General features: G+C 41.7%; 1 protein-coding gene across 11 annotated transcripts in view; it reads right to left on the bottom strand.

The window, feature by feature from the left end:
* macf1a (microtubule actin crosslinking factor 1a) overlaps positions 1 to 26,986 on the bottom strand; it is a 157,399-nt gene that overhangs the window by 20,536 nt on the left and 109,877 nt on the right. For all 11 annotated transcript variants that reach the window (XM_060897627.1, XM_060897620.1, XM_060897623.1 and 8 more), the window contains 20 exons: positions 26,781 to 26,980; positions 26,307 to 26,624; positions 26,042 to 26,208; positions 25,055 to 25,211; positions 24,852 to 24,963; positions 24,285 to 24,347; positions 23,510 to 23,748; positions 23,264 to 23,393; positions 22,223 to 22,422; positions 20,973 to 21,480; positions 19,640 to 20,634; positions 18,940 to 19,440; positions 3,778 to 3,939; positions 2,762 to 2,932; positions 2,268 to 2,434; positions 2,022 to 2,181; positions 1,216 to 1,542; positions 968 to 1,052; positions 659 to 885; positions 192 to 398 (listed from right to left, as the gene is read on the bottom strand). In XM_060897627.1, the coding sequence (XP_060753610.1) occupies positions 192 to 398; positions 659 to 885; positions 968 to 1,052; positions 1,216 to 1,542; positions 2,022 to 2,181; positions 2,268 to 2,434; positions 2,762 to 2,932; positions 3,778 to 3,939; positions 18,940 to 19,440; positions 19,640 to 20,634; positions 20,973 to 21,480; positions 22,223 to 22,422; positions 23,264 to 23,393; positions 23,510 to 23,748; positions 24,285 to 24,347; positions 24,852 to 24,963; positions 25,055 to 25,211; positions 26,042 to 26,208; positions 26,307 to 26,624; positions 26,781 to 26,980 (5,096 nt within the window). The remainder of the gene's footprint in view (positions 1 to 191; positions 399 to 658; positions 886 to 967; positions 1,053 to 1,215; positions 1,543 to 2,021; positions 2,182 to 2,267; positions 2,435 to 2,761; positions 2,933 to 3,777; positions 3,940 to 18,939; positions 19,441 to 19,639; positions 20,635 to 20,972; positions 21,481 to 22,222; positions 22,423 to 23,263; positions 23,394 to 23,509; positions 23,749 to 24,284; positions 24,348 to 24,851; positions 24,964 to 25,054; positions 25,212 to 26,041; positions 26,209 to 26,306; positions 26,625 to 26,780; positions 26,981 to 26,986) is intronic.

Below are 26,986 nucleotides of genomic sequence, written 5' to 3'. Positions count from 1 at the left end.
TTACATCAGCATCAAAGGCCAAACCACCTACTATTCAAATTCTTTTTGTATCTGCCCTGTTGTTCAGTGCTCATTGTGCTACAAATGCTTATATGTGAAGGATTCTTATTATAAAAGTAACCAGTTTCAACATTTATTAGATTATTAAAACAGATTAACCAGCATTTTGCCACGTTAAAAGGATGCAGTACCTGCTGTGACCTCTGGATGGCCGCCTGCACTAGCTGCACTCTTTGCTTTATAGTCTCGTCTGCTTGTCTGTAGCGTTGGTTGGCATCGGCCACTAGACGGTCCAAACCTTCACGTGCTCGCCAAGGTACCAGGTCCAGCAGTGCACTGCCCACTTCATTAACTGTGTCCAGAATGAGGCGTTTCTCAGCCGAAACACACTTCAGGTCCTGAGATAAAGTCCACACACAGAGAAAAATGAGAAGCAAGTTTTACCAGTAAACATTAAAAATAAACCATGTCTACATAACACAAAACATAAACAACAAAAAACGAAGAAGAAGGCTGCACCAACAAAGATTAGATGCTGCACCAACAAAGATTAGATGCATCTACTTAGATTGGTTTTATTCAAATTATTATAATTTGTCTCAAAATTTCAGTGATTTCATGTTTTACATAATTGTATGAAATCATAATAACATTATACCTTCTGTCTCTCTTGATAGGCCGGTGTTGTGTCTGGCTCCATGTTATTAAGCTCTGCCTCTACAGAGTCGAGCCATTGGTTGAGGTCCTCGTGGGCGCTGGCAAATCGGGTGGCGAGCTGCAGTGCCTGCTCCAGGTTACGGAGAGCCTTGCTGCTGCCTGCTGTCATCTCTGCATATCGACTCTTTATTCCATCCAGCTTCTCCTGGATGAGCAGCACTTCTTCACCTAACACACATCAAGAAGAGCCTCAGAACCATAAGAACCTCAATATCAAACCTCCAAGAGGGTGCAGGAGTGCTCTTGGTACCTGTGGTCTGTTTCAGCAAAGCCTGTCCATTCTTAATGGCCTGGTCCACTGTCTTCTTCCGGCTCACAATCTCTTCATTCAGAGACTATGAGAGACCAAAAGTAAAATAATACAATTCTTTAATAATCTTAAAGTTTACTTTTTAATATGTTACATGTAAAAAGACCACAGACATTTTTTTTGCTAATGTAATTAAATCTAAGAGGAACCAAATCTACAGCATCTTTAAAGTGCCTCCTTTGTCCTACCAGTGTGTATTTGTGCTGCTCAGCCAGCAGTTCGGGCTGGTAGCTCTGCACTGAGACTTCAGCCAGGCGCTGGGCCACCTCAGCCAGCCAGTTCAGGACCTCCACCTCCTCCTCCCCAAACAGCTGTGCATTGGCCAGGGCCTGTTCCAACATGGCCGCTCGCCGAGAGTACCAATTACGGAGCTCTGTGTGCCCACTGCGCACTGCCCCGACTCGCTCACTGAGCCAATCACGGTCTGCCGCACAGCTGAGAGGGGAGAGAGATTGGCCAATGGCCTCTAGATGGTCCACCTCTTTCTCCCGTGACAACACCTCCTCTTGGAGGGCCTGAAGTTTTGCCCGCAGATGAATAAGTAAGAGATGGGTAGAGATAGTATGGGAAAAAAGAAAAAAGACAAAACAAAGGAAAAATGACCATGCATGGTGAAAAAATGAAAAACTGAAATCCCAAAGACTTAAAAACACTAACAACAAGAGTTAAATCAAATATAATGAAAAATGGCATGGATAAGATATAAATATAAAAAAGTAATAAAAACTAAACAAAACATTCCACAAAATCAAAACAAAATCACAGACATAAATAAATGGACGGTAGGTTGTACAGAATGAACTAATGGGATTTAAGATTTTTCCTAATTTTCCCTGGCAAATTTTGCTACCCCTGGGATATTAGAACATGAATGGTGCTGCATATTGTAGGTTGTTCCTTTCTACTTTTTGGAGACAATCTTAGAGAAAATGAAAGCAGAGCTTTTTTTTGCGGTTGATGACAGGACCGTCTTCATGATGGTGGTGTACTGTACCTTGTGGCGGCTGATTTGCTGACTAATTTTGGAGGCTTGTGTTCCCATGGGCTCAGCGGTACTCAGTCGCCTCTCTGTGGCACTCAGCCACTCTCCCAAAGGCTCCACTGACTCATGGAACTGCAGAGCAAGAACCTGCAGCTCCTCAAGCTGGCGTTGCCTGCAAGAGGAAGCACATTTGAAAAAATTATTTTCCTTTATTTAGTTTATTTAAAGTATTTGACATGCTTCTAAAGTGATGCTCACCTGGCATTGGCCTTGTCCAGCAGATCTGTCCATCGTTCTCCCAAGCTTCGCAGCTGTCTCTGGATCTTCTCTCTGTCTTGTGTCTCTGCTGTGGCTGCGATGCGCTCGCCTTCAGCCCGAATCATCTCTACAGTTCCACGCCGGTCATCCAGCAAACGCTGCAGCAGCTGCAGAAACCGACACCACAACACAAATTCAGTTTCATTTACAATGCAAAAATGCAAATGTTCCCACAAAATGTCACTGAAATTTAACAACAAACAACTGCATCACAAACATCACGAATCCTGACTTTCACCAGCAACTGATGAATATAATATTTGCATAATAAAATACATAATAAATTGAAATATATATAAGACATAAAAAGTTTGAAAGATAAATGCTTTTTTAATGGTTATTAAGATACAACTTTAATGTATAATGTAATCACTTTAAGTAATGTTTTTTTAAATAATAAATAACCTTCACTTCTCTCGAAGGGCAAAACTCACCTTTTGTTCTTGGATTTGTGCTTTAACCACACGGTACTCAGCTGATGGAGGCTTCTGATTGGCTATCAGCTCCTCTGTGTCACTCAACCAGCTTAACAAAGGCTCCAGAGCATCTTGAAACTTCCCACAATGCAAAAGGGCTTCCTGGAGCTGAGCGATTCTCTCAGCGACCTAAAGAAACACCACAAAAATCAATTCAAAACTGTACAAGCCTAATAATTTCTTCTACTTGTAGCCACATTGCCACATTAACCTAAGTTCCAAATATAACGCAATCTGTGACACCTGGTAAATGTAATAGTGATTAAAGATGCTGCAATCTGCAGTCAAACACTGAAAACCCTACCAGATCTCCAGACATCATAATAACTTACAGCATAATGGAGTTGGTTGTTTATCCAGGGCTAGGAATGCAATAAACTGTTCAATTCAATTCAATTTATATTGTCACATTAAAATATAATATTTGTACATGGTCACAAAGCAGTTTTATGGAAATCCAGATATAAAATATAAATTTATCCCAACTGAGCAATCCTCAGTTAAGTGCATAAGGTTGCGCGTTCTTGCGTCTTAATGATAAAACCCACAGAAACAAACTTTTACTTTCAGGAGTCTAGAATGATATATTAATATTGAAACACTAAAATTATACTGAATGCTCTATAAATGTGACCTTTAATTCCACTCACTCATGAAGCTCTTTCAGTTCTTCTGGGGCTTGTTTGAATTTCTGACATTTTACCTCGGTGCCTTTTTATTTGAATTATTTTAATATTTTATTTGATATTTGAAACTTTTTGAAGTTTGTCAAGTGTTATTTAAGGTATGGAAGCCAGCGCTCCCTGTTAAGCCATTTGACACCTTAGTTAGTAGATTCAGGTGCTGTAAAATGTAGGCCATGAAAGAAGTTCTCATAAAAACCAGTAAAGAAATAAACAAACAAACAAAAAACAAAACCAAACAAAGCAAGCTTGTAGGAGACCTGTGACGTGATTTAGGAGTGCGTGTCATACCCTTTTGTTGAGTGAGTTCCACTGCAGGTTGGTGGTTTCCAGGTCATGCTCCAGAGCCTGTGTGTCTGTGTGTTTAGCTGCACTTTGGATTAGCCCCTGACCAACCGCATTCACATGGTGCAGTTTGGGATGGATGCTATCTATCTGCTCTCGCTCCACAGCCTGTATGGATGCACACACACACACACACACACACACACACACACACACACACACACACACCAAAAAAAAATGGAGGACAAATACGTAATTTATAGTGTGTGCACTTCCCAGCAGCAAGATCGTCAAGATGATTAAAGTGCTTAAAAATTAAACAGCATTTAATTTGACTGTCTACACCCACTTATAAAGAAACAAAAACCATCGGCACCACAACTGGGAACTCTGGGGATAAATGGAAAGCAAGAATAAGAAAGAAATAAGAATTTAATTTAGACCTCTATGCTTAGACAGTACAAGGCTCCACTAATCTGCTCATGCAAAAAAAAAGTGCTACTGTTGGCCTTTGTGTTAATTTCAATTAAATTCTGTTGAAATGTGCTAATCTTACTGCTTAAGTAGAGAACCAAAGAATCCTTGATAGAGATTAAAAAATGACAAGTCAGCATCAGCCCCATATTTGGAAAATCCTGTTCTCACTGCAGCATGTGCATCCATTCAGACACAGCTGTTTAGCAGAGAAGACCAGGTTCGTGCCTCAAACAGGATATCTGTTGGGGAAAGGGTGTGGTGGCTCATGGCTGTAGCTCATTGTTAAAAATGACAAAGTGTGTGCGTGCAAAAGCATATGTATGCTTGTTGTCTGTGTGCAAGACAGAGTTGGTCCTTGTTTGTTAATGCTTTTAATAGCATTAACTTTTATTATCTTTCACTTATTTTATCTCTTTTGTTTGTTCACTCAGAGCTGGTGCTGATCATGGAATCATCTATTCTTCATTTCTGTCAAACTTTGACCTACTCTCCTTTCTGAATCTATCTCAGGCCAGCTCAGTGCAGAAGACAATTCAGACTCTTGACTCTAGTGCAGCAGAGCTCTGGAAAATATCCGACGTGCCTCTCATTCCTTTTCGAGTCTCTAAATGTGCCAGTAAGCGGCTCAGTCACTCTAGCACAGATTTTCTCTTAATATCCATGTATCTTCTTTTACAAACAAATTTTTACAAAACTACCCTTTTGTTTCTCACCACATAGCACTCTTTCATTCCTGGCTGCTTTCCTGCCCAACACCAATCCACATTTCTGTCCATTTCAGTCTTCACTTTTTCTTTTCTCTTTTAGTCCAAACCACAAGCCTGAGTTATTATACCGACAAAAGGTCAGCAGCATCAGAGAAAAGCAGGGTTAAATTACATAGGTTACAACAATCTCTTGCAAAATATTCAAGATTGTTTCATTTATTATTAGATTTTTCAGCTCATCATGGAAAAGGAATTGTTTAGAGTTGTGTCGGAGGCTCAAGGGAAAGTTACAGAGAGGAAGAGGCGAAAGAGAAAAACAATGAAAGATACACGTAGGGGGGAAAAAGTGAAGCCAGAGTTAAAATGGCCACCTTCCATTTTGTGATTTTATCGCTCAAACACTCTATCACTCCAGCCATCTGCCAATTAATTACACTAAATCAAAACATGAAAAATGGACACGGACACGGACACGGACACATGCAAGCACACATACACACATAGAGGAATCCCTGGCTGCAATATTTCTGTGAACAAAATTTCTGTTAATGCTTTTTGTTAAATGCTTTTTACAAAATAGCCCTGAGCCAAGTTTGTTTAGAACGCCATTGAGTTCATATCTGTCTGAGGGCTTTACAATTGTTGAACTCCTGTTGAACTGTGTGATTATATGTTTATAAATTTGTGCATGTGGTTGTCCGGCTTGTAGCCTTGCCCGCTCTTTGTCCCCTGCAGTATTCTGACACAGGTGCTTCCCACAAGCACTTCCAGTGCCAGCATTTACAAAACACTCAAATATGCCTGCAGCACTATTTCCCATAACACAGTCTCTCTTTCTGATCGTCTGCTCATCCCTTTCTATACTATTCTCAGATTTTCTCTGTTGCCTCATGTTTACCTGAAATCCACATTTGTACAGTAGCTTATGTACTGAGATGAGATCAGCTTTCCTCTCTCTCCCTCCCTGGCTAACAAACTTTATCACCTACTCTTATCATGAGCATTGCCAGGTGTTCAGCCATGGAGCCATTTTTTTCCATGAATGACTGGTCTGTGATCATCCCCCAGAGCTATCGATACGATCTCAAAACCGCCACAATTTTAGTGGTGACTTTTCCAACCCCAGAGTGTGCTTTAGCTCATTACATGCATTAAATCTGTATTAAGTCTCCACCCCTCTACTGTTGCAGGGGAAAGTTGAATCACAGAGAGCAGAGCTGATAAGCTTGGCATGTTCTTATCATCTATTTATATTCTTAACAACATTTTACAGTGTTTGTGTGTTACAGGCAATAGCAACACCCCTCAAAAACCTCAGTGTTTATTTCTCACTTCCTTATCTCAAAAACAAAGTCCTGGAAAACAAGGAAGGGCTTTCGATAAGAACGGGGAGGGTGGGGATTTGAACAGTATTATTTTTTAACAGAAAAGAGGTAAATAGAGCTGTATAGCTGATTGAGTTTAAAAACAGACCGTCCAAACAATGTTCTCTTGGCCTTTCTGTTCCTCTACCAACAACCTAAATGGATATTAAATGTTTAAAAGTCAATTTGGTTGCTGATTCATGCTGGCCATGCAGTAATTATAAAGCTCTCTGCCCATCACCAATAGGCGATTACATTTGGGGGATGAAAAAGGCAGCGACTCTGCAAAAAAGCTATGAGTTGAGGTATGACTAAACGAAATGTGGATGGACAGCTAGGCTGGGCCATTACTTAAAAGAAGAAATGTAATAACAAAGGCACATCAGGTCTACATCAGCCTCATAATGCACAGCACAGCAACTATAACACAGACCAGACACCAGACCTGTCACAGCAACAGTCAAACACTGGCATATATATTATTTTCAAGATTGTAAGCAAAATAGCATCTGTTCCTGTCTCTCTAATATGCAAAGTTGTTCTCCTCTTCTCCATCATTAACACATTTCAAATGTACATGCAGAAACATTCCGAAACAAATATCTGCAAAACTGAAATATTATGATTGTAGCAGAGGTTCTAACAAACAGAAGGTATAAAAATACTAAGTAATTCTCTTCACGTGATTCTCCTTTTAAACTACTACAAGTAAAGACACAGATGTAGTTATTATAAATGATAGCTGTACTCTTTTTTGACACATGCAAATCGAAGATGGCAAATTGAAGTTTGGAAATAAATGCAAGCTCCTCTTAATATCGTAGAGTTTTGCGTTCAACTCTATGATCACATAATCGCAAAATCCCAAAGGGACTAATAATAAATAGCAGTGTATGAGTTTTGAAATCAGACCCATTTCATATTTATCTCCAGTAAAATAAGACCCATTTTCCATTAAGATGTATATTATGATGGTCTTTACCTTGGTGTTTAAACATGCTGATAATGTTGTTTCCTCATCTGGATGCATCAACTGACAAGTGTTGACCTTTTCATCAAATGGATCAGAAATGTCTGGCTCATATTGGTTTTCACTAAAAAGTCTATATAAGAGACCTGGTTCAAGTTGCTCCCACTGATCTTGGCATTGGGGTTCTGAAACTGGTCTTGACCTATCTGACTCCCAGTCACTATCTTCGTTCATCAACCCTAGAACAAAATCCACACCTAATTGGCTAGTCTCAGATTCTGAGTCCAAGTCGCGACAATCCTCACCAGCAGAACCCCCATCAGACACTAGAGGGAGGCGTTCAGGAGCTGCCAGGTACACAAAACTATCAGAGGATAGAAAAGAACCCTCTTCTGGATCTGGGCAAGGTTTAGGAAGGGGACTAGGAGGAGTAGATTCCATAATTGGGGATGGAGGACATTCATGAGAGTATTGTGATGGCACTGCCACTGCCAGGTAAACAAAACTGTCAGTGGTTACAGATGGATCTGTGTCTTTGCTGTAATGTGTTCCCACATCCGACTCCTTGTTTAGAGTTGATTTGGAGTAGGGTAGAGTCTGTTTGCTGTTTGAGGGTACGCTTTCTTGAAAAGTAGAAGTATCATATTTGAGCTCATCTGTTAGCTGACATTCAGGTACAAGCATGTCATCATCAGCAAATACCTTCTCAGCTACTTCTGAAGGTTCTTTGTATGTCTCCAATACAAATAACATCGCTTCCTTGTCAGAATTCAACTTGACTGAAACAGTGTGATCTAATTCCACATGCGATTCCACATTACAGTCGATGCCCTCAATACCCTTTCCTAAACTACCATTTAAATCAGAAATTCCAAGAGACATCTGTATTATGTCCTCTTTTAAGTTAGATTTACAAATATTTAACTCAGAGCTGTTGTTTACTTCACATAGTTCATAAGGATTTGGATATATGTCTTTAGGGCTCACCGACGTACAGAGCAAATGCACCATGTCTTTGATCTCATCATCTATCTGCTCTTGCTCAGATAACACTCCACTGCCCAGGTCTGAATCAGTTTCCCGTCTTTCGGCTTGTGTTGTATCTGTCGGATTAGTTCTGTCCAGTTGAGATGTCTGAATTCCACTGGACTCAGATTCCAACAAAGGCTCATCTAAAGTGCATATATCAAACATGGGTGTGATGAGATCATGAGAAAAGCTGGCATTAGCATCACTATCATAATAACCTTCACTAGCAGTCCAACTCTGAGTATCATCTGTTTCTTTGCTGGAAAGAAAATGATCTGTTCCTAAACCAGAAGTTTCAGTCTGATATGTGTCTAACTGGTTTATATGATCAATGTTCTTGGTGAGGCCAGCTTTATCCTCATTATCCTCAACCTGATCTTCTCTCTCCTCTTCTTCTTCTTCTTCCACTCTGGGTAGGGTATGACCTGCAACCAGGGGCTCATTAGGGGAAGACACTAAAGCTGATTCAACATTAGATGCCTCCTTTCTTTCCTCTTCCATACACTGTCTCTCCAATTCCAGAAAGAGGTCAACTGATCCATCCTCTGAACTTGGGTAAGGAGAAACACTGGCAACCTCTGAGCCTCCAAAACCAACTGGAGGGGTCAGCAGAGGCCTGTAATCTGAGGTAATGAGCTGTTGTGTCTCCCAGTCCTGCAGTTCAGATTCCTCACCTTCTACTGTCCAGGAAATATTGCCTGTTTCATGGCTATCCAGCTTCAACACCATCTGCCAGTTCTTTTCCTCCATCTCTAGCAGATCATTTTCTTCTTTTTCATGTACCAGTTCTTTCTGCTCCTCCTCCTCCTCCCCCTCCTCCTCTTCAAGCTCTTTCAAGATTCTGAGCTCATCTTCCTCAAAACGAAGTTCTGAAGCTGTCCGTTCTCGTAGTTCCCTAGTAGGAGGGGGCCATCCCAAAAGGCCTTCTGCACCCCCTTCTTGGCTGAGACATGGGGAAAGGGGAAGGCCCCCATAACTCAATCCCTCCTCCTCTTGCAGGAAAGGTGAGGGGGGATCCAACAGATACAATGACTCTTCATCCAGATCACTGTCCTCTCCTAGCAGAGGAGGCAAGGGTGGCAGAATGGGCAAGTTGTGATGTACTACCCCATGTGCAAATGATTTTTTTCCACTACTTGTAGTACGAGGCCAGGTACGGGCTTTAGTGGGAGGACAAAATACAGGTTTTGGAGGTATCAGTGGGGCAGTGTCCTGATCATACTCCAGGAATGGTGAGTCCCTCTCAGAGTCAGATGTTTTATTTGCAGCAATATTCCATTGTTGTGGTTGCTCTTCTGACACACTTCGAAAACAAAGTAATGGGCTTGCTTTTGGCTTACTCATCTCACCACATCTTTCGACCTGCCTGTGAATGCCAGGGCTGAGCTGTGGAGAGCTGGCAGTATCCTGCTTTCTTTGGGGCACTGTATCAGTCTGTAAAGATGCTCTTTCTTTAGAAGGAGAAGGCATGGGAATAATTTGTTTTGGGGGATGAAGATGCAACTTGGGAGGCTCTTTTTGCTTAGCCGGATGAGGTGGATGAGAAGATGTTGGGCTGATGGATGGAGTTAGGAGAGCTGGAGAGCTGGAGACCACAGGGGCATGAGGACCCCCTGAGGAGAGAGAAGAAGGACTGTAAGGAGACAGAGGTGGGGTGGATATGGAGGGCGGTGGGGCAGTTAATAAGGAAGGTAATGGATGGAGAGGTGAAACTGGGATCCCTGCCCCAGATAAACGTTTCTCTCCACACTCTACAGGCGAAAGCTCTAACCGCTCAGCAAACTCGGGGTAAGTTGGAGGCATAAATGCTTTCCAGGAGCGCCGATTTGGATTATCTTTTTTGTCGCCAACATGATGCCGCCTTTTGGTCACAACAGCTGCTCCAACGGCAGCTGAGTTTGATGCAGGAATAATAATGCTAGAGCCAACACCCCCTGCAGATGGCATGCTTTGAGGTGCACCGGTTAGCTTGAGAGCATCAAAAATCACTCTTTCATCTAACTTTTTTACACCTGCATCAACAGACCCCCCTCGTGTCACAAACACTCCGCCAATGTCAGCTCCTAAAGTCCCATTGCTGGAAAGTGTGCTTCCTTCCCCTCCTCCAGAGCCCAAAGTGCTACGAGATGGCTGGCTAATCTTAGAGCCCTGGTCAATCTGCTCATTAATCCGCATGGTGTCGTAGATGGATCGCTGTGGTACATAGCAGTCCTCAATATATGCTTCCTCATCATCGCTTTTCTTAAGACACCTAGGATTTTGCCGCAAACAGTCTGGTCGGCTCAGAGGTTTCCCCATCCCGTAAAAGTGTGCCCTCAAGGGGCCGGGATGGGGTACAAACTATTCCACAAATAAATTCTCCAACGTTAGTTTGCTGCTGAAATTACAAACAGCTGAAAGTCCTGACTGTCCAATTAATTCTAGAAATCATTGATCCACAAAATCTCAGTAAAATATTAGGATACTTATAATCCAGGGCAAATAATCATAAACAGAAAAGGTTTAGAGACTGAGGCTCTAATATACAATGTTATTCCTGATATGTCAGGGATGGAGCACATCAGGGAAAATGTCTCAGTCCAACTGACACACATTTTCAGCAACATATTATTTAGTCTTTTTGTTTAAAAGGCATGCAAGCAAATATGAAAAAGGAGGAAAATCAATTAGCAACTGTTTCCAAGGTGTCCAGAATGAAGTGATAGCATTCCGTGAAGGTTATATCCCCTTTGTCTTCTTTCTGATGTCAGTCCTCCTCTATGCATACATGTTCTGCACAATCCTTTCCCCAACTTCCTTACAGCTACTTCCTTTTAGTTGCACTGTTTCCATCACAGCAGGAAAATCAGAGAGATCTTGTTGACAGTTATTTCAAAGAAAAGCAAAGAAAGGCTCCTTTTAAGATGAGATCTAAATTCTCAAAGAGATATTGAGGAAATGTCCATCAAGTGATTTTGTCTCTCATCATAAAGTTCCTTCAAGTACTGCCTTAAAAATAGTCTAGAATTCAAATAGGCAATAGGGACATTTGCCTTGAAAATATTTTTTGTGTCCAGTCAAATGACTAGCATGAAAATATTCCTCTTAATACTGCACAGGACTCACTTGTCAGACAGTCGATCGCTGTTTGTATCTCCCTTGTCCTCTTTTTAATCCAATAGAGCCTATCTGGAGGACCTGCCAAAATCAGGGTTCAAAAGACCCTGTTTCATGGTTACTTTTGCTTTCTGTAGTGATTGAGTCTTGATCATTTAAATGAATGAAATCCACATCTTTAAGTCTTTTTGGTCATTTCAAAAACAAGAACAAAACACAAGTTATTAATCCTTTTCTCTGATTGCCTTCTATATTCCTCTCATCCTGTGTGAAGTGAAAAATCTGTGAATCCACATGACAGCCATGTCCAGAGGGGTTGAGTTAGAAGTTGGAACGGAGAGAGAGATCCAGCCTGCAGGGAGCAGAGAGTTGTGGGATTGTATCCAGAGGGCAGAGACGCAGACAGTACCTCACACCGATTGCACTCTTCCACTCGGGCCACTCTGCTTTTCAGACAATTCCCAGACACACTCCCTCTCTTTCTATTTTCCCCTTTCTATGATCCACATGAAAGCACACAAAGATGCACGAAGGCTCAAAGATCTTCTTCTTTTCCTCTTTTATCCTAGTGCAGTCTCTCTCACACTGTGTTCTCAGGCCACTGAGCTGCTGAAATGGTTTGCAGCTGCTAAAAAAATCTCCCACTTTTTCTCTCTCTCTCTCTCTCTCTCTTGCTCTCTCCCGCTCCCTCCCACTCCTACTCTCTCACTCTCATACACTCGCCTCCCTTTTTCTGTTTTTGTTTGAATCCAGCTCCGTTTGTTCTGTTTCCTGCTCTGGTATTAAAACACAGGAAGTGCTCCAATCATGCCGGTTTCCTCTTCCAGAAAAACACACAAGACCAAGCTGAGAAATGGAGGCTGGGAAATAGACGTGGGTGGGAGGGGCCTTCATGCCAGTGGGAGTGACTAAGCAGGCAATTTGATGTGTTTCAGCAGAATCATTGGCATACAGGAATATAAATCAGCCAATAATAATGACAATATAACTACGGCATTATATACTGCATGTATTACATATTACTGTTTCATGCATGACTAAATCATTTGGAATCTAAACATAACACTTGCAATACAAAAAGAATGAATCAAAGGCACCAACCTACAGGCATAAAAACTCTAGGGAAACAAAGAGAAAAAGAGATAACTTGATGGTGAGTGGGAACGGTGTTAGTATGCAGGAAGTAAAGAGGCTTATCAATAACGGCTACTCTTTCTCTCCAAAACAAACTGGCATGCGTATGCGGAAGCAAAAATCCCCTACCCAAACTCTTCTTTCTGCCCCTCCCTCCCACTTTTTTTTTCTTTTTTTTTTTTTTTAAATAGCCACTCTGTAATTGAACAAAACAACAAGGGAGGACACACACACAAGTCAGCAATAGTCAAAGTCCCCACTTGTGCATTCTCGTCTTCTGCTCTTCTGAAACCCTATCCAGCCCTGAACAGAATATGGTTTTGCTTGGGGGGTGGGAGGGTTTATAGAGGCCACTGCTTTACAATGAAAATGAATAGACACTGAGAGACAGCAGCAACAAATAAAAAGTTTTTGCTTGAATGGCAATCTTTTTTTTTGTGTGTTGGTTCTGTTTTGTGTCTGTTAACCCCGTTTTATTTCTCTATTTGCTATTCTTTCTTTCTACGCTGCCTTTCCTTATTCGGTCGGTGCTGGAATATGTATAAAGAGCTCTGGCAGAGAGCAGTCACTGCACTAACGCATGCTTGCTTTCCCTCCTACTCACTCTCCATTGCTGAGTCCCAGACACATGCACATGTATGGAAGACACGCGCACACAGCACAGTTGCTCTGTGAATCACCCACACTGTCCGTGGTCTACGCGTCCAACAAGCTAAATACTTTCTTTTTTCAATTTTTTTTTTCAACCTTCCCTTGCTGTCTTTCTTCTTCTCTCCCTTTTTCTTTCTGTCAGTCTAGTTGCAGCTGTCATGCTTGCTTCCAAGACAAACCTCCCAGTGGAAACAAAAGGGGTTTGTCTGTCTCTTGCCCTCATGTTTGCTCTATTTCTTTCTTCTTCAGCTCAAACTGACCAGACACACCACTATGACACCCAGCGGTTTAATATATATAAATAAACATACATCCCTACCATCATTGAAAATCAGAAAGAAAAAGAAAAAACACAGTGATGTAGATGTTATGCAACTAAACATATTTTAGCGACACATTAACTCTAAAATCCTACTAAGGTTTACTAGCATTTGCATGGTGTAGTGCAAAACCCGCCTCCACCTCAATAAATGCAATCGTTTTAAGTCACTTTGTTTAGTAAAATTCAGTGCCTGACCTTGTGTCCACCCCTCCCCCCGTCTCCCTTAGTCAGTCATTGGCTGCTCATTTGGCTTCTAGTTAAAAAGTCACAGTCCTGACTCAGACAGGAAGAGGGAGGGCTCAAGCCCAAAATCCACTAAAACAGAGTTTGTGTGTTATAGCTTTTTATCTCTGATAGAACTATTCTACAAAAAAATGAACAAGCATAAATCTAGCATAAACACAAGGGGGCAGAAAACGCTATTGACTTTGCAGTGCAGTTTGTTTGCATTAGGAGAGCACCTGTTGATCTTGTTCTCTCCATCTCCTGCTTGCTCTTGCTTGTTTCCTATCACTAAGCACAGGCTCTATTTACTTAACAACTCAAATGCTGAAAAATTATTGTGTTTTATGTGTGCTTTTAACTCTCAAACCCTGCTCCTTCTCTTTTCCTCCCTCCCTTTTCTCTCTGTTGTATCTACGCACCCTAGGCGCTGGCGCTCCCCCTTTTCCCTCGATCTCAGCAGTAGTTTCATAATTAACCCGCAGGCTTTACCTGAGCCCCACAATGTTGGCATTGTTCTCCTCTTTATCAGACACAAAAGCAAACCAGAGAAGCCAAATAAAAGCACAAGCGACTCTTTGCATTAAACTAGAAAATGGGATTTCTTTCTCTTTTTTTTACCACTGTGTAATTGTCAGGAATTGTAAATCACACTGCTTATGTTTTACACAGAACCAAATTCTTTCTTGCAACTGGATGACTGACACTTAATAACGTGTTCATGAATTAGATCAAAGAGAAAGAGAAGTAGCACAACACACATAACTCCTGTTAACCACCCTGAAAATCACCATCATTACAAGAATTATTAAGCTGCCTATTAATTTCACACATCAAGATGGCTCTGCTGTTTATGCAAAGTGCCTTATTTATTTCAGTTGGTGAACTAATAGAGTGTTTGTTGAGCAGGAAAAGTGGGCTATGCTATGGAATGCCACAGTAATTCACAACAGCTGAAACAATACCAGGCAATGGGAGAGGCAACACATACACTCTCTCTCTCTCTCTCTCTCTCTCTCTCTCTCTCTCTCTCTCTCTCTCTCTCTCTCTCTCTCTCTCTCTCTCTCTCTCTCTCTCTCTCTCTCTCTCCCACCCTCCCCCATCCTAGCTGGATATCACTTGAATAGCGAGTCAAATGAGCAAAATTAAGTCATCAGCTTGTGCTAATTATGTTATGCTAATCTAATCAAACCCCGAAGATAAAGAAAAAAGAAAGCAAAAACAGTGAAAACAGGCACAATAGAACTGTATTAAATTCTAAGGAAGGAAGACTGCATCATCATGCCATTATACATCATTAGGAGGCAGTCAACCCAGAAATTTGGCTTCTTAACCATACAGACTGAAGAAACCAAAATTATAATTGGCATGCCCTCAGGTAAACAGCAATGAAAAGGTAATTCACTAGACATTTCAAAACTGGAATATCATTATACACAAGTACTATTTACCTTGTGCTCTTATCTCAACTCATAACCAAATAATTATTTTATGAACCCATATGGTGAAAATCAGGTTTAGACCACAATACAAATTAAAAATCACTTGTGTAAAAGTATTCATGCCATGAAACTCCTTTGCATCACCAACACAGCAGGGGCATTTTTGCAAATCAAGTTACTTAAGTAACTGAGTGCATGAGAATCTGAGTTAAAGGAAAGCCCTGGGGGATTTGGGTGGGGGACGCAAAGTTCTTGACACATCCACTGACCTTGTTATGCCAGAGGAAAACAGAGAAAGCAAAGCGACAGACAAAAATAGGAGTAGAGTGTGTAAAGGGAGCGAGAGTAAGTTATAGCAAGCAAGAGTGAAGACAGCATGCTGCATTCAGCTTGATTTAGAAGCTATTCACCGGTTCTAACCAGCCCAGTACTGGAATGCCCAGTTGGAAAGCACCTTTGCACTGTGTCTGTGTCTCACAGCCCACCCTATTTCTCCAAGCTCAGCTGCTCCACTGTGGTGGGATGCAGACACACACATGTACACACAGGGCACGGGAATTTTAAGGAGACCACCACACCCTGTATGTGTGTGTGAGATTAGGTTGGTGAGGGGTCGAGGATGGGGAGACAGCTGAAATTCCGAACGCGCCAAAACAACCCGGAATTAGAAATATCATCCCACATGGATGGGAAGCCACACTCCCTGTACATACACACACCTAGTTCATGCGCATTAGGGTATGGTTTGTAGAGCGTCATACTGACTTGGTATTTAAAGCACTCAGTGCAGTATATAAATATGTTTAGCCAGAAAAAAAGACCCCCTGAGTAGAAAATGGTGGTGAGATGATTCATCGTCTTAGGACCCAACCCATTATTCAATCACACCCAGAATGTCCCAGGGTGCTCTATGCTAAAAAAGTTGACACCTTCTGCTCATGTGTGCTGACCAACCAGCCAGGGCTCATCATTGGCTTTCCTCAAATGTACAAAAAGGTCTCCCTGAATACAAAAACAGACAAGACAGACAGACAGACACACTCAAACTCAAACTCACACACACAAACGCCTTGCTTATTTGGGTTTATCCTGCCTCCCCCTCTCTCTAATCTCAGCAATGACATCACTACTTTGGATTGGGTGTCTGTGAAATGGAGTCTGGCTTGCATGAGGGAGGGGGAGAATTGGCGAACAGTCCTTTTTTTTCATGGCAGACAGACTTTCTGGCCCTCCAAATTACCTTCGTGCGTGTCATTGTACGTGAAATGGGGGTGGGGGTGTATATGAGTGGGTGAGTAGGAGAAAGGGGCCCAGACAGGATGGAAAAAAAAAATAGAATAGACAGCCAAGGAGGATGAAAGAGGATCTCAAAGAAATTTCTCCTCAGCCTTTTTTCCTTCTAGTGTGCAAGAACCGATTCAATAAGTTTTTCTTTTATAAGCAACCCAAGCACACAGACCTTCTTCCTTTACTTACAGTTGCAGCATGGCCTCCTTAATTAACACAATTTACAAAGGCATGTTCAGATTTTTTAGACATGGGGTGGCAATTAGTACACAAAAAGTAGGCACCAGCTAAATAAGTATTACATATAATTATGCTTCTGTAGACTATCTGATTTGTTCCTTGTTGCAGGGATAATAATAATAATAATAATAATAATAATAATAATAATATCATTCTTCTGGCTTTATAGTTACTCAATACTTCCTAAAACTCAAAGGAAATTTTATCAAAATATAACAGCATGAATGAATTATATCGAGCAGCTATATACAACTAATGATATGGAATCAATAGATTAGTTTAGAAGTATCTAGGCAACAGTGAAAGTATGATGCCGTCATTTCAATTGATTTATTTTTAAACTATAGTTATACACTGTGTATTGTCAATATTACTAGTTAACTACATAGCCAGTCAAACTTCCTGCTAAGATCTTACCATATTTACCCAACTTGTGTTCTTGCATTGTTGTAAACATGCTACAAAAAATATTTAGAAGATTTACCCTTGTGGTGCACTTTGTAAACGTGGCTCTATTGTGTTGCTATTAAAACTAAGTAAAACGAAACATCATAATGCGCATCATGTATAATGGAAATGTCTTGTATCATGATATTTTGTTGTTCAATATGAATTCCTATACCATGCTACACTGACCCAGCTCAGTGTATACATGGTTTTAGTAGTATATCTTTCTCTGTTTCTCTTATTGCACTGTCTGTTTGCCTTCAGCAACTTGGTCTCCCAGTCTGCAGGGAAGAGAGGGAAGGTGGGGGAGCAGGACTGTGTACAGTAGCTGACATTGTTATTAACAGGAACAGTAAATCTCAAAAGAAGTCCCAGACTGCAGGAATTTCAAACAAAGGAACACTAGGAAGACGAGACAAAGACCAAAGAAGAGGCGCAAGTAAGAAATCAAAACACAAAAAAGCAGAAGCAGTAAAAACGCAATAAAAGCGTAGAACCTTCCCCAGCTGAAGTACAGCTTTGATCGAAGTGTGAAACTCTCTGCACAACCGCTCAATACAACTTCTAATTATTAACAGGTGAATTTTCAGATATGCATGGCAAGCAGCCAGTGTATCTAATACAAAGCCAACAGAGCGAGTCAGCACTAGTCTGATGCAGAGACAGTGGAAAGAGTTATTGTTCCAGTGATTAGTTCTGCTCTCAGATTTAGCTCTGTGTTCATCCAGACATTGAAGGTCTAATGAGCTCTCAAGTTGGCATCTAGCTGTGGGTAAATGGAGCAACGCCTGAAGAATCCTTCATGAGAAATGACTTTAAGAATGTTACGACACATTAACCAGCCACACTGTTCTCTCAGTACAAATGATTCAGCAAGGTGAGCTGCTTTATAAGAAGTCGCTGACTCACTCTCTCCTGCTCTTAGAATGCACCTCAAACCTCCACTGTGCCTTTCTTAATCCCACACTCCTACCACCCTCGACGTTCTGAAGAGGGGCATGAGTAAGATCCGGAGAGGGAATGATACAACATCAGAGGCACTATAAATACACCCGCAAACCAGGGAGAAAGTAAAGGGGTCATCATCCATCAGTCAAGAGGGTAACACGATGAACACAAGCAGCCCAAGGCAGCAGAAGTGACTGTGTCATGCTGACTCTCTTCTCCTGCAGAGAAGCATGCCACAGTAGGACACAAGCCCAGATGGGGGCTGAGAATTGGAGGTGATTTAATAAAGAGGAGAGCTGTGATTCATTCCACAAACTCTTGACGACACTCACAGATTTGCCTGGCTAAAAAAACAATCTAAGATCTACTTCTAGTGACAGGTTACTTGTATCTGAAACGGTTTTGCTTTTCCTTCATAAAAAATGCCTATTCTTCACCAACACTTGAAAGTCTAAAAAAGTTTGCTCTGACTTGCAATGACTCTTTTCTTTAAAGGGACAAGTGGGCCTGGACTAATGCCAGCAAAAAAACAAACATATCCAAACAAACAAGCTAATTACCAAGTGTAACAATTCTGAATGTGGAAATTATAAAAGTATTCTACTCTACAGTGCAATTAAATGTATAATATCTGTATTAAAACCATCATCATTTAAAAAAACAGCAGAAAAAAAGCAAAAGAATCTTTTTTGAAACTGTCTCATGCCTCCACATGAGTCACTGTCAAAGTCTTATTCTAGTGCTCTAAAGAATTCAACATAAAAAACATATTCAAAGGCACAGTGTCTGTCATGGCAGAAACAATGCTGCTTCAGCCTGATAAAACACCTACCTTAAATTCCTGGAGCTGTTGCTTGATGACGTCCACTTCGGTTCCCACAACACCTTGTGCATTCAGTCCTTCCTCTGCCCGGTCAAGTAGCCCCTGTAGCTCTGTTAGGCGAGTATAGAGCTCCTTCACTCGCTCCTCAGCTTCTTCTATAAGTGCCAGGCGACCCTGACCCCGCTCAGCCAGCTTGGCTGCCTGACGATTCAAAGCTTCCGTCTCCCTCCTGAGAGCGAGGAGATCAGGTGAGCTACCCTCTCGCCTGAGCATGGCTGTGCAGGCCCCGCCATGGCCTTCAATCTCAGTCCGCAGGGAGGCCAGACGACCCAGGAATACCCTTATTGCGTCTGCCTGTGAGGCCAGGGAGTCCACATCCCGTCCCACAGGGCTCAGGCTGTCCAGCTCATCGTCCAAGTCTGCCAGGCGTGAGAAGATATCGCGGACGTGTGACTGGACTTCTCCTACACCCTGCAGGCGTGACTCGAGGGAAGAGCAGCACTGCTCAATCTGTGTGATGCATAGTGAGGAGGGAGTCAGTACTTTGAGATAATCTCTGTAGATCTATAATAACAACCCTATATCCAGTATTTAAATTGAAATAATCCTGAAACATCATATTTATTGTCAATGACTAATATTAATAACACCATCCAACATCACAAAATAAAAAACTAGGCCACCATATCAATTGTAATGCACTCCGTACCTTCTCAGTCACTTCTCCAAACTCCCGCTCTGTGTTTTGAGCCTGTTGTACTAGCTTCTGTCCTCCATCTCCAATGCCTCCTGTTGTCTGTGGTGCATCCTGTGCCAGTCCCTTGGCCAGATCCCGCAGATATACCACTTGTGGCTGTAGGGAGTTGAGAGCCTCCTGCTGGCTTCGCAGGCGTTCTAAACTCTTGTTACTGCATGCCTGAGGGCCCAATGCCTCCTGGACCTCCAGCTGATGCCTGGAAGCCTCCAGTCTTCTCTCTACCGCCAGTCTACCATCTTCGAATTCTTTCAACCTGCTGTTCAGCTCCTCCATCTGAGCCATGCGTCCATACAATCTCTCAGAGAGTCCATCCAGTCTGCGGTTCAGCTGAGCTTTCTCATCCCTCACCTCCTCTTCTCCAGTCCGGCTCTGCTCCAGGAGCTGGTCAGCTGCTGAATTCAGAGCCTCCAATAGGGGGCGACGGCGATCTAAGTCCAAGCCTAACTGTCTTGCTTTCTGCAGGGCTTCTTCGAGGGCAGCAGGTTCCAGAGAAGTTTGGATCTCTGTCTCCTTCTGCTCACAGTCCTTCAGCCAGGGACCCAGTTCATCACGATGCTGCCTGTATTGTACAGCACGACCCAGTGTCTCCTTGATGTGTGCTTGCTTTTCTGTGATGCGCTGGTTTACGTCCTCCCAGTCTTGGCGCAGTTTGGATAGTCGAGCCTGCAGACCTGAGCGCTCATCTCCAGCAGGAAGTGATGCCAGGATAGATGCTCCTTCAGCCTGGATGAGCTCATATGACCCTCGTTGTTGTGCCACACCACGCTGAAGTTCTTCTTGTTGGGAGAGAAGGGCTTGCAGAACTTCTGGCTGGCAGGGGAGAGGATCAGACATACTGGGTGTATTTGCAGCTGCCTGTTCATCTAACCAGGTACGGAGCTCTACAAACATCTGCTGGAACTGCTGTGTACTTGAGAGAGCAGCCTGCAGCTGGGACAAGCCATCCGCTGGAGACAGGCAGAGAGAAGAAATACTTTACACAAGACTTTCCCAGTTAAAATAATTTAGAAACGGTTTCATTTTAATTAAATCCTTAACATTTGATAAAATCTAAACCTTATAAGGGAAGGCTGTCAAATGTTTTAGCATAGTTTCAATACAGTATGCATACACATCTATATATATATATATATATATATATATATATATATATATATATATATATATATATATATATATTAATCATAAGGCTATATATACACTATAATTTGTCTTAAACTTTAGAAGTGAATGACACAATTTTATTTATTCCTGTTACAGATATGTACTCTGACATCTGCCTCACCTGCTCTTTCCTCCAGGCTGCTAAGTGGGCTGCTGACACTTTCTAGTCTCTTATGCAGCTCTTCTCGGAGGTAAGGCTCAACCACAATAGCGCTAAGATCTGCACACAGCTGCTCGGCCTGGGCCAGTTGGCCTCTCCTCTGCTCAAGCTCTGCCCGGATCTCTCCTGTCTCCTTCAGCCTGTGGCGCAGGGCCTCAGGCTGAGCACTTAGCGAGGCCTGGGCATCCAGCTTCTCAGCCAACTGGGACAAACTTTGTGAGAGCTCCTTTAGCAGAGCCTGGAAGCTTTCACTGGTGCCCTGAGCACGCTCGATCTGGTCAGAACGTCCGGACAGGCGAGAAGTCAGATCCTCCCACTGTTGGGTTATGGAGGCCAGCTCCTGCTTCACCTCAGCTATATCCTGGCTGTCACTAGAGCCCTGCTCTCCAACAGGTGAGAGGATACCCTGTGCTGCCTGGGTCAGCTGGTCGAACTGGGCACGCCGTGTCTCAAATTCACGCAACATAAACTTTCAGGGGGAAAAAAGAATAATTCTATTAATAAAAAAAGAATACTATTACTATTACTATTAATATTATCTAAGTCTATAAAAATTAACACAATAATATCTATAAAATACACTACTGAATAAAAAACATAGTAAATCAAAGTGGATTTGGACACAAAGGTAAGGGATATTCTTCTCAAATATATATTTCTAAAATACTGTAGTGCTTTTACACAACTAATTAACCGAAATACAGAGCATCATATGTTGGTATATAATGCCTTTGATATATAATTCTGTATATTCCTATATAGTCTTCTATCACAACTTCCATAAATTCCTTATAGGAAAGAAGAAAGAACATTTAGAAAACAAGAAATTGCATAACTGGAAAGCGGGAAAAATTGTACAGCTGGATGCGAAATTTTGCATTAAAAAATAAAAATAAACAAACACAAAGAACTGCCATCACAACAAGACAGTGTTTGGCTTTACAGATGTACTAGCTGTGATTCAGATGTAGAAAAATGTTTCCATTGTCCTTTTAGTTTCTAGCCTCTATTTGTTTTGGATCCTCTCAATTGTAATATTCTTCTTGACATGGCATGCATGCAAATTTCTTCAAATCAGCTCTGGAGTCAGAAAAACTCATGGAAAAAAATGTGCCTCGTATCACATTGTCTTGAGCTTGCCTTATATTTTGGTTTGTTGCTTTATTGCAGTGTACATCCACAGATTAACCCCTTTATCTAGAGTTATATACCTGCACTTGTTGCTTCTGGGTGTTGAGCATTTTAGGATCAATGCTCAGTGGGCCGAGCACACTCATCATCAGCTCTTTCTCTCGCAGCCAGGGACTGAGCTGATTGGCTGCTGATGCAAAGTTACCCAATCTGTCAGCGCATGTCTCCAGATCTGACTGTCGTTGTGCTGCAGTTTGATTGGCTTTCTCCCATCGATTTTCTAAGAAGAGAAGCAAAGGTATATATGGTTGTGTAAAATAAACATAACAACTGATCATGATGCCTCCTGAAACCAGAACAGAAGGTTCTGGCGTAGCCATAGTAACGCAAATATTCAGGGAAACCATGAATAATCTGGATAACCGTGAATAATCATTTTAGTAGAAAATACAGGGAATTGAGATAAAAAGGACACGAAACAATAACTTCTAATTTAGTCTGTTTATGTATCAGCACCACAGAAGCAGAAACATGTATGCAGGCAATCCTGGCAGCAACACTTACCCTCATGCTTTCTGAGTCATAGTCTGACACCCGCATGTGGTTTCAATAGAGCACGAATTTTGCTTTAAGAATTTGAACGCTTTGAGTCACATAAGAAACATGAAATATCATGGAGGACTAAAAGCTCTTCCTGGAGCTCACTGTTCTCCTGCCTCCTCCAGTTCCTCCAACCTACGCAAGCTTTTGTTTGATTTACCAGAAAAGCACTCAACCTTTTTAGAAGAACTAAATCCCCTACAAAAGTATGTTTAGCTTTAGAGATGAACAAATATGCACATAAAACATCAAATGTCTTGAGGAATTTAATTTAATACTTTTTAAAAGACAGTGACTTCCTTAACAATATAGCTGCTTGTAAAGGTCTGCTCTAAATAACATAAATGGTCATTTTCATATGTTATACTATATATATATATATATATATATATATATATATATATATATATATATATATATATATATATATATATATATATACACACACACACACACACACACACACACACACACTATATTCCTCCATTCTTGCTCCATTCTGGGTAGTTTGATCTACAAACCTAAGTCTTTTAGTTGTTGTTTCCAGGTGTCTGCTTCAGGGGAGTCAGGATTTTCTTGTATCAGCTGCTTTAGGGTGTTCTTCAGGTCCTCTACTTTCCCTGAATGTTCTGTGAGTTCAGACAGCAAGGCCTGCATAGATTGCATGGAGGTTGTGACAGTCATTATATTGAGTATGTATTATTTGAGGTGACAACAGGCTGCTAATTATATTAACATCGTCTTTCAGTTTTTTCATCTGTGCTGACCTTGTTTTCTTGGGCCTGGGCACGAACCACCTCTGGCCGTGAAGGTGATGCGGTCTGGCCCTGTGCCAGGCTCTGTTCCCGAGGACCAAGCCACTGGTACAGAGCCTCAGAGTCCTGCCTGACCTTCTTGCACAGCTCCAGAGAAGCTTCCTGTCTGCTCTGCCTCTCCTGAAGATCCCCACCCAGCTGCTCATACCTGCTGTTTACGTCCGCCACCACCACCTGGATCTCAGTCAGGTCTGTCCGGAAGAGTTGGGATAGTTCCATGAGAGGATAAATGATGACGTTAGATTTAGTAAAGCCTGTTGAATATGCTGCTTTATCATGTTTTTTCTTGTTCATATTAACAACACTATTTGTTCTACAGTTCTATTTTATAACCTAACGAACAAGCCAAACAGACACACACAAAAGCTGACATATGGCAATTCAGATTTATGACAGAACAATGACTGAGTGACTGCAGTGTTGGGTGTTTTCCTTTTGCAATGAGAGTCTGATGCATTTTGTTGGGTGGCAAAATTGTCACCCAACAAAATCACACACATTTATTTATGTTCCAGGAGCCTGATTCTAGAATTCACTTCAACAGTACTTGAGAGTAGTCTGCTAGGTTTTGGTGCTAAATAAAAGTTTCATGACAAATACTATATATGAACTTTTGAATGGTTTAATAGACTGGGGACAGAGTAAAACAGTGTCTGATGGAATATACTGAAATGTGGATAGAGACAATGTGACCTGCAGCACAGTGCACTCAGGAGAGGGAACTCACCTCTGCAGGTGTGAATGCCATTGAGACTGCTGGAGCCACCGGCACCATTGAGCGTGGGGACACCTGGGAGAGACACACACACTCAGACACTGGCACTACACACACATGAATGAACACCACAAAGCACTTGCACATATAAGGCTCGTGCCAGTTTATAGATATAAGCTCACGAGGGTTAAACATGGAGCAGGAAATGTCAAAGCAGACATACACAAGTCTTGCAAAGAAGAAGCTTTAATTGAGTGAGAATTATTAATCCAAATGTCTAACTAATTAAAGATTAAACAGGGATTAAAACTGGCTTTCCTAAACTAGCTTCATCGACCTATACATTTCTTACTTTGTGGTTTTAAACATGTGGTAAGATATCCTTAAGCAACTATTTGTATTAATACACACAAGTTAAAAATGATAGACATTCAATTGAGGAGAAAACATTTGAAAGTTTTGAGCTATTTTTGTGAAAAAATATATATACACACACACATCCATGATATAGACATTATGGAAGTTAATTTCAGTTATGCAGATGGACATTTAAAGTGTAAATGTACAGTATGATCTTACTAGTCTTGTTTTGTGGAGCAGTGATGCTGATGATTAGACTCTCTAGCTCTGATCCGCTCTTGTTTAGCTCCTGAACTTGATTGCCCTGGGACTCCCACTCACTCAGCAGGTCCTGAGAGGAAATCATGGAACGGTTTATAAGCTTATAAAATTTGGAATCATTTGGACACATATTATTGTCATTTTCTCTAATACACACCCACCTTGAGCTGCTGTACTCTCCTCCGAAGGCCCTCTGTGTTTAGGTTGGGTTCTTTAGCAGGCAGCTGCTCTTGTGCCATCTGCAGCCATCTGAGCAGAGAGCCAGAAAGGGAGCGGAACTCCACCAACTGCTGGTCACATTTCTGGATAGAATTAAGCCTGTAGACACATTGAATAATAAAATCAGACAATTAAATTAAAGAATTACTAACCAATGGGAAGGTATATGCTTAAGGGTTAGTGGTGGAGTCAACATTTCATTCCAAATGTCTTACAAGTTTGTTTGAGTTTTTTTTTTTTTTTTTGCAAGATATTTTTAAAGAGACGTCATCCAAACCACAGCTTCAAAACATCTCAATGAACTCATGCAGCACTCCTCCATTCCGCTATACTAATATCCAGTACAGCTCACATTACATTTAAGGGAAAAAAAGGCCCTGGCTTCCCCTCTCCTATTAACACACAGAAGGTGTTATTATAATCCCACTTCCCATATATCAACTGTCAAAGAACTCAATTATATGAGGAACCAACTTTGGCATTTTCCAACATGAAGACCTTCAGGAAAGCATCTCTTATGGGTAATAACCTCAGTTTGGCTGAGTAGAACACTGTTCACAGACAATAAATTAATCGTGCAGGTTTTATTTTCACCATGTGGTCACTGAAATGACTTCATTTTACAATGGAATCTGGCTATGGAGTGCCAATACTAGTCTTCCCATGAGCAGAATTCTGTATGTCTCAAATGTCTCTTACATTCTTGGGGCAAATTGATAGAACTGTTTAGGTCCAATGGTCACCTTTGAAGTAATAATGCCAGCTACGTAATATCAAGTTAATCTGATTTATCATATATTCTATAATGATGAATTTTTTCCTGATGGGAGCTGCTTCTTGAGGATGACACCAAGTGCCTGTGTAAAGCACATTAAAGACTAATATGCATAGTACAGGCGGGTTTCTTTTCATTCAAGCCCAGAACTCACCTCTCACTGACGCTGGCTTCTAGTCGGCCAAACTCTTCAGACACCTCTTTGGTTGAGTCCAGGAGACTTTGTGCATCGGCAAATAGCCTTGAGTTGCTCAGATCTGTACCAAGCTCCACAAAAGACTTCACCCGACTTGTTTCTTGGACAAGATCTGATTTTACCTCCTAAAACCAAAGTATGATAAGTTAAATAAAGACATTTAATGCCCATGAAGAGCATCTAAATACTGCACCATAGCTGCTATTTGTGGATGATCTGTTACCTCTATGGTGTGTTTATAATCCTCGACACTGTGGTCTGGCAGGCCTCCGAGACTTAGAACTCTCTCATGGCTCTGTGTGAACTCGTGAAGGTCCGAGTTCAGGCGCTCGAAGCCCTCCAGCTTGGGCAGAACTACCCGCAGTTCAGCTTCTTTTTCAGCCTGTTTGGTCTGGGCTGCATTGTAGCGCTGATTTAGGTCCTGCAGTGCCCCCTGCAGACCAGAGACTGTGGATGCATCTGCTGATTTCAACAGCTTAGACACAGAGTCGCAGGTGGCCTCCACACTGCCTTGTCGTGACAATAATTCCTGCCGCAGTTTCTGTTAAAGGAAAAAAAAAGGATAAGGATAAGAAAAACTGGGGGTCTTCAAATTCATATGTCATTAACAATAGACGCTTCATTAAAAGTTGTTCACAGATACATATATGGCTACAACTTTTATTTGCTTATATGGCAAACTAGACAAATGTAATACCTGATTTTGGGTGATAGCCTGCTGCACTGCTTGGGCAGTCGGTTGGACTGGTCCAGGGTCTAATGCTAGAGCATCCAGCCAGGAGAGCAGTGCTTTGAGTCCTTCCTGAACACTGACAGACTGAGCAACAGCGGTCTGGAGTTGCTCAGCTCTCTGAGACACACACTCTGACAGAGTTTCAAAGCGCTTCTCAAGGTTATCTGCAA

Source organism: Tachysurus vachellii, chromosome 21 (genome assembly GCF_030014155.1).
Source record: "Tachysurus vachellii isolate PV-2020 chromosome 21, HZAU_Pvac_v1, whole genome shotgun sequence".
In the NCBI taxonomy this organism is placed as follows: domain Eukaryota; kingdom Metazoa; phylum Chordata; class Actinopteri; order Siluriformes; family Bagridae; genus Tachysurus; species Tachysurus vachellii.
This window is presented reverse-complemented; position numbering and strand designations above follow the sequence as displayed.